Source organism: Acomys minous (genome assembly GCF_964271855.1).
Source record: "Acomys minous genome assembly, chromosome: 17".
In the NCBI taxonomy this organism is placed as follows: domain Eukaryota; kingdom Metazoa; phylum Chordata; class Mammalia; order Rodentia; family Muridae; genus Acomys; species Acomys minous.
Genome location: NC_140500.1, coordinates 35,976,043 through 35,983,970, shown reverse-complemented (window position 1 = coordinate 35,983,970; position 7,928 = coordinate 35,976,043). Strand labels below are relative to the sequence as shown.

The following is a 7,928-nucleotide window of genomic DNA, read 5'->3' as shown; positions in this document are numbered from 1 at the left end:
CTATATCTGGATATTTCTGCCATAATATGCTCATAACATATCTTTCCACAGCACAAACAGGGCTCCATCACTCTGGTACACTTCCAGTTCTGTCCTTACACACATGCTCCATGCTGGTGGCCAGTCACCTGCAAGAGATCAAGCCAGTCACCAGGCTAACATGGAGTGGGGAGGGACTCGTGAGCTCCACCCGTAGCTGAGGAGCTATTGACAATTCATGGTTTCTGGAGGGACTTTGTGCACAATTCCTCTCCTTCATTTTGAGAATTTGTCTGGCTTGAGTGCGTGCAGGTCTTGTGCATGCTGTCACGGTCTCTTCGAGTTCATATGTGCATTTGCCCTGTTGTGTCTGGAAAATGCTGTTGCCTTAAAGTAATCCACCACCACAGTGTTCTTTACTGTGAAGAGACACCACACCCAAGGCAATTCTTATACAAGAACACTTTTAGCTGGGGCTGGCTTACAGTTTCAGAGACCTGGCCCATTACAATCAGGGAAGGGACATGGTGCATGGTGCTGGAAAAGTAGCTGAGAGCTTTATATCCTGATGCTCTGGCGTCACATAGATAGATAGGTAGGTAGGTAGGTAGGTAGCACCTGTGTGAGCTTTTGAAGCCTCAAAGCCCATCCCTGGTGACACACCTCCTCCAGTAAGGCCACACATACCACAACAAGGCCACCCTCCAAGTCCTTCCAAGAAGTTTGTACTGGCTGGTTTTATGTCAACTTGACAAAAGCTAGAGTCATCAGAGAGGGTGGAGCCTCAGGCGAGAAAATGGTTCTACAAGTTTGGGTTGTAGGCAAGTCTGTAGGGCATTTTCTTAATTAGTGATTGATGGGGGAGGGCCCAGCCCATTGTGGGTCCCGCCATCCCTGGGAATGTGGTCCTGACTTCTATAGGAACACAGACTGAGGAAAACACGGGGAGCAAGCCAGTAAATAGTATCCCTCCATGGCCTCTCCATCAGCTCCTGCCTCCAGGTTCCTGTCCTCACTGCTTTTGATGATGAAGTTATATGTAACTGTGCTTGAAGTAAACCCTTTCCTCCTCAAGTTGCTTTTGGTCATTTTATCACAGCAATGGTAACCCTACCTAGGGCGCAGTGGATCAGCTTGGGACTATGCAACTATGTGTACTTATAGGAGTCAATCTCATTTAACCACCCCAGATGCTTATAGCCTTTCTGACTCTTCTGTGTCAATACAAGGGCCTTGAGTGGAGGATAATGATAAAGATATCCCAACCAGGCCGGGCGTGGTGGCGCACGCCTTTAATCCCAGCACTCGGGAGGCAGAGGCAGGTGGATCGCTGTGAGTTCGAGGCCAGCCTGGTTTACAAAGTGAGTCCAGGATGGCCAAGGCTACACAGAGAAACCCTGTCTCGAAAAACAAAAACAAACAAAAACAAACAAACAGACAAAAAAGATATCCCAACCAGAATGGTCTCTCTCTCTCTCTCTCTCTCTCTCTCTCTCTCTGCATGTTGTCCAGTTAGTTGTGATAATTGCCATTTGCAAGAAGAAGCTTCTCTTCTGAAGTCTGAGTGGTGCACTGGTCTGCTGGCATAGCAATCTGTCATTAGGAGTCATAGTATTGCTGTGTTCATTTATCCTTGGGCCAGTGTGCTATTAGTTATCCCTCACAACTTGACAGTAAGACCCTAGTGCTGAGGATCCCACATGCTTGTGGCATAGACAGTGGAGAAATCTAGCTGGTACTGAACCAGCAGCTCCATCCCTAGTGGCTCGTGGATGCAGTGCTGGGAGGTGACATACATGCTGCAAGGGAGAAATCCCCAGTCCCGCCTAGCTATGAACCCTGAGAGCTGTAATAATGACCGGCTTGCAAAAGATAGGCCCACTGGTGTGATAGTGGCACTAATGTGAGGGAAGTGACTGTCCTATTGCTGTGATAAAACACCGTGATCAAGAGAACTTGCGGAGGGAAGGATTTATTTCGGCTTACAATGATCAGACCACATTCTATCGCTGACAGTCACAGTGAACAGTCACTGAAGAAGGAATCTCAGGACAGGAATCTGGAGACAGGAGCTGAAGGAGAGGCCATGGAGGAGTGCTGCTTGCTGGATTGCTTCTTGTGCTTGCTCGGCATGCTTTCTTACACTACCTACGACCACCTGCCCAGAGGTGTGAGTTCCCCCCCCCTCGTGGTCTGACTCCGCACCCTATCAACCATTCATCAAGAAGATGCTCTAAAGACTTGCCTACAGGTAAATGTTATAAAGGTGTTTTCTCAGTTGCGATTCCCTCTTCCCAAATAACTCCAGCTCCTGTCAGGTTGACATAAAATTAATCAACATAGTAATAAACCAATTTTATATTGGATTATGGTCCCAGTTCATAGACAGGACACATACCTGATACGACCAATGTGGCTGAGGCAGCGCTAAGCCTAGCATACGCCACTCCTGCTTTCCTTTCACAGTGCCTTCTGTCCACCTGCCTTTGCTGCACCGTCGAGGAGCCCTGATCCTACTCAGCTGTCCTGGGGAAGGGAAGCTTGCTGTGTACTCACACCCGCACCTCCTCTCTGTCAGTCCAGTTTCATTCCTGCCTCACGTCACACAAGAACTGAATGCTCACCAATACTCCTTGCCCAGAACCTGTAAGTAAAATTTACATGTGCACGTTTGAATTTTACACTTATCCTCTGAAGATCCAGGGGCTGACCTGGCCAGAGTCTGGCTAGCAGCTCCAGAGTGAGGCCTTGGACTCAAGACCATTGGCTGATACCAGTGGAAGCAACAGCCCTCGTGAGGGTTGCTGGTTGTCAGGTACCCAGGCAGAAGGATCATCTTGTGAGACCTCTGTCCAGCTCCCTTTCATTCAGCTTCCAACTGAGCTACCAGCTTTGGAACTGAGCTCAGTTTATCTAGGGATTCTCAAAACAGGAAGTCTTTTTTTTTTTTTTTTTGAGCAGATGTGATGTTGGAGTGACACATAGGGGCCTTCTAAGGGAAGTACTGGTGACACTTTTGCATAGCTTGAGTAGACATGAGTGGTCACTTTCTTCTTCTTCTTCTCCTCCTTCTCCTCCTCCTCCTCCTCCTTCTTCTTCTTCTTCTTTTTCTTCTTCTCAGCATGCACATGTCTCTCTGTGTGTTATAGAGTGAAGGTTTATGCCCCTTCCTTCCCATTCACATATTGAAATCCAGGCCTCAGCATGGTATTAGGATTGGGACCTTTGGGAGTTCATTAAGTTTATGAAGGTGGTGCCCCTGTGATTGGGGTTAGTGTCTTTATAAGGAAGAGGCACTTACATTTGCTGCTCTGTGAGTTAAAAATGGGAAGCCATCAAATTGCAAAGGGGGAAATGCTCTCACCAGAACTGGACAGTGCTGGCACGCTAGCCTCAGACCTGCAGCCTCCAGACCTGTGAGAAAGTACAGTTACCTTGTAAGCCACCGAAGGTGACGATCTGGGACAGCAGCTTGAATTGACTAAGACAGTGTGCAAGCCAACTTCCCTAGGTGGATTTTAATGTTGTAATGGCATCCATTTTCCAAATTGTGAAACATAAGCCATAGGTCCATGGGTTAAGTTTGTTCTTGTCCAGTGTAAAGAATGGCAAAGCATCCATCGAGCTATGGGGGGACTTAATGAACATCATCCCTTGAAGAACTCACCAAGTGTTTTGTGTTCCTCCCAGCCCTATTAGTTCCATTGTCCTCTTATCCTTTGCCTTCCAGGGACACAAACAAATAAGAGCAGTTGTCAGTAGGGTCCTGTGTACTTCTGAGTGGGTCTCTGGGTAGAAAGGGTTTAATTATTGTGGCTCCCTTGTGAAAAGAGCTTTTAATGAAATATAGCAATGTGCTTGTACAGTGCCATTGGGACTTGTTGGACCACAGGATCTCAGAGTCTCTGGAACTTGCCTTTGGCTTATCTGGAGATCTGAGGAGTGCAGAGCAGGGGGATGGTGGGCAAAGAAAAACAATAACAGCAAAGCTTTCATGGCCCCAAGGAAAGTCTTCTCAATATAGCTGTAGGTTTTTAGGCCTCTATTTTTAAATGGTCTCCTCTGTGAAAAAGGGCCATTTTCCACCATGGATCTTAAAAATATCCTGTGTTTCAGTGTTAGGTTATAAATACAGTTGCAAATACTGTTCATTTCCACAAGAGACCACTATTGCTTTGCTTTTTCTAGTGGTGCCCTAAAAAAACCCAAAAACCAAAAAACCCAAACAAACAAACAAACAAAAGAACCAAAACAAAACCAATCTTGTATTTTTAAATATAATGTAGACCCTGTTTCAGAAAAAAACCAAGAAAGTAAAAATAAACACAATACAAAAATGTAATTTTGTGGTCCTTTGGAATCTAATATGAAACTCAGGGTGTCTGTTGCCAACTGAAATGTGGGACAGTTCCCAAGTCATGGGTCTTTCATAGGCATGACCCAGTTAGTACAGTGTCCTTCTGCTCGGCGTTATCATTATCCAGAAGGTAACCCTGAGTTGTAGGGAAGAGCTACGTGCAATATTTCAGCACCAGCCATAAGAAGAGAAAGGAGAAACGAGACTCGCTCTTTGGGAGGGACACCGGATTTTCTCTGTGTTTAGGTGGCTGGTTTCCTTTTCATTTGAGAAGTTGTTCTCACTTGATGAGGATCTCAGATGCACAGCTCTAGATAAAGCTTGGAAGGCAGCTACTGTCTCAACCCTCAAGACCAATGCCTCACAAGGAGTTCCCCTCCGAGGACAGCGTTGCTAGCTCCTCTTTCTTGTCATACCTCCCCACCAGAAGCTTCCCTGTCTGCTGGGGCCTCCCACTGCTTCCTGCCTGTTTTCAGTTTCCGTGATCTCATTCAGCAGATGGAAGACAGGATTCAGCTCCAACAGCTGTGGGATTGAATCTGAACTCTTTCCCCAGATTAATAGTCTTCTCTGGGCTCCTCACTGGGAAATGGGACTGACTTTCAGCCCATCCCATAGGTTTGGGGAGGTGGTTCAGTCAGTGGTGTTCAGGGGCCTGGACCACAGTAAATGATTGTGCTTAGCAAATCCGCCTCCTCCTCCATCACTCTCTCATCTTCTCTCTCTCTATAGCTACAGCTCCCAGTTCTGAGACTACTTCATAGAGTTCTTCTTTGTGATCTCTTTATGGCTCTGCTACTGGGCAGTGGTCCTCAGACTTCACTACGAATCCCTGCGTGTGGCTGCTAACATGTTCCTGGTGGCAGGGAATCAGACCTCGTCTTGCAGAGAAGATGGTGTAAGTGGTCAGAGATTCCTTTGTGAATCGTACCATTGAGAGTTTGCTGGGAGACGGTTGTCATATCCTGGCACTCAAAGCATTCCAGGGACTGATTTTACAAGGTTTGCAGAAGTGGCTGCCTGCTCTCTGTTCCTATGGACTCTGTTGTTCAGTAGTTGCTGCGTTAGTTTTGGTATAACTTAGGAAGATCCAGTCTCCCCAGGAGAGCTTGGTTCTGACAATATAGCTTTTGAGATAGCAGCCACACCACTTGGGAAATGGTCAGAGGTGCGCATTCAAAGGCTACATTCTAGACTTATTGCCTGTGAAACACTGTAGCTAGGACCCAGACCCCTGTGCAGTAAAGAACTAGTTAGGTGAGTCCCAGTAAAGATGTGGCTCCCCTGGTGTGTGGGTCAGGGTCCCCCCTCTGTACCAGGTGTGACACCCCTTGGCATCTATTATGTTCCCATTGTCTGCAGTTTCTATATCCCATTTTCAATTACCTAGGGTCAACTGAAGTCCAAAACTATTAAATGAGAAATCCCAGGGAGAAGCAATTAATGAGTTTTATGCTTATTATAGAGTATTGTTGTGACTGTCAGGTTCTGCTGCTGTTGTTAATTTCTTACTTTTTCTAAGTTAGAAGTTAAACTGTCATAGTTATGAATAGGAAAAAATACAGTATATATGGGGATCAGTGGTACTGTCCACAGTTTAAGGCATTTCCTGGGTAGGGGGATGGGGGCATTGAAACCCATTCTCTGTGATAAAGGGGAAACTACCATATCTCTTCCAACCTTAAGCTGGTGGGGTGAGGATGGGAACTGTTCCCCACTCTCCTGTGCGTGTGGACAGTGAGCATTGATTAAGCACCTGTTAGGTGTATGATAAATGGTCATTTATTTTCCTCTCTGACAATATCTTATTGCCTAGCTATGTGTTGTGATAGGTGAAAGGTAGGTTGCTCCTTCTGACTTGTTAACTCAACAAGTACTAAATACTGTTATTGCCAGGTATTCCTAAGAGTATTGGGGATATGGTAATGTAATTATGCTTTTGCATAAAAAATAAGCAGGCATTGTTTGGTTACATTTTTATTGCTGTGAGAAAAAAAACAAAAAAACAAAAAACAAAAAACAAATGACCAAAGCATGTTGTAAAAGAAAGTATTTAATTTGGGGGCTCATGGTTCCAGGGGATCAGAGTCCATGACCATTATGGTGGGGAGTATGGCAGCAGGCAGGTCAGGATGGTGTTGGAGCAGTAGCTGAGGACTTACACAACCAGACAACAACCAGAAGGCGGGGAGAAGATGAGCTGCCTGAGAATGGCGTGCACTTGGAGACCTCAAAGTCTTCCTCTGGTGACACACCACCTCCAACAAGGCCAGGCCTCCTAGCACTTCCCAAACAATTCTAGGAACTGAGGACCAAAAATTCAAGTATATGAGCCTATGGGACCACTCTCACTTAAAACACCACACATTATAATAACAATAGTGGCCAGAGCTCTAGGGCAGAAACAGGGCCTGGGGATAGATATTTGGATGAGGGGGATGATCAGAAGAGGCAACTACCATGTGTTTCCTTGAGTAATGTAAAGACTGCTCCTGTATTTTTTTAATCCTTGCGTGGAAGAAGAACACCTTGATTTCCACCCTGGGTCTCTCAGGGCCAAAGGTTCCATCTCCCTTATCCACTGTTTTGGGAGCAGGCATGGGACTGTGATCTGCCAGATCAAAGCATTGTCTCTTTATCTCCAGCAACAAATGCTCCAGGGAAGGACACAAGCTATGTCAGGAAAGTTCATTTAGGGGCTTCTCCTAGATGGTATTGGAAAGAGAAAAAGAAAATTCTCTCAGTGATTGATGGAGTTATCAGGATGTGAGGATTGAGCCTTGAGGCTTCCAGAGCATTTTCCAAGGAGCCCCGCCCACCCAGATTGTGCAGTGAAGAGGAGGCAGTTCTGACCACATCAGTTGAACTGCTAGGCCCTGGAGCCATTACTGTTGCATGTTTTGGCTTGGCAAATCTCTACATTGCATTTATGTTGGTACCTGTTTTTGTTCCTTAAAACATAAGGACTTGTAATGTTAAATCCAGTGAAGACACATTTATTTGCCACCTTTGGCCGGGACTGAGTAGATTATCTCTGATAAGGGCAGGTTGAGAAGGTTCACACAACAAGAGGAGAGTCTTCAAGGCAGGTACCACAGGCTTTGACATAATGTAGGGGTTCAAGAAGACATGAGAGTATCCCAGAAAATAATAATAACAAGCAAACAAACGAACAACAACAACATAAAGTTTCTTTCATTGTAGCCTAACAGTGTTCATGATTTGTCTTTAAGAAACATGTGACTAAATTCTCAATGAAGAACAAGATGTTGGATTGTTCTTTATTTTTTTATCTCTATTTTTTATAGTCCAGATGGCAGCAGCTTGAGTGGTTGCGGAGAGACATTTCCCCCTTTTCTCAGTGAAATACAATTACACTGAATTCATGGAATTGATGATATTCATTGTGTCAGATTCCTGTGGTTCCTGGCACTGGATGAAGGGATATATAATAAGATATTGATAAGGATTCTCTTTCTACCTCAGATTGTATGCAGATAGATGACACTTTCTTTGGGTGACACTTCCTTTTTTCTCAGAATTACAGGGGGAAAAATGAGTCATTTTTCAAGGCTAATTTACATTACACCTT

The 7,928-nt window shown here is 45.3% G+C and overlaps 1 protein-coding gene across 1 annotated transcript in view; it reads left to right on the top strand.

The window, feature by feature from the left end:
• The first annotated feature begins 2,003 nt into the window (after window positions 1-2,003).
• The window catches only part of LOC311588049 (uncharacterized protein), a 97,883-nt gene continuing 91,958 nt past the window's right edge, over window positions 2,004-7,928 (top strand). Inside the window, exons 1-2 of the mRNA XM_084765490.1 lie at window positions 2,004-2,147; window positions 2,446-2,625. Coding sequence (XP_084621616.1) covers window positions 2,066-2,147; window positions 2,446-2,625 — 262 coding nt within the window. The 5' untranslated portion in view covers window positions 2,004-2,065. The remainder of the gene's footprint in view (window positions 2,148-2,445; window positions 2,626-7,928) is intronic.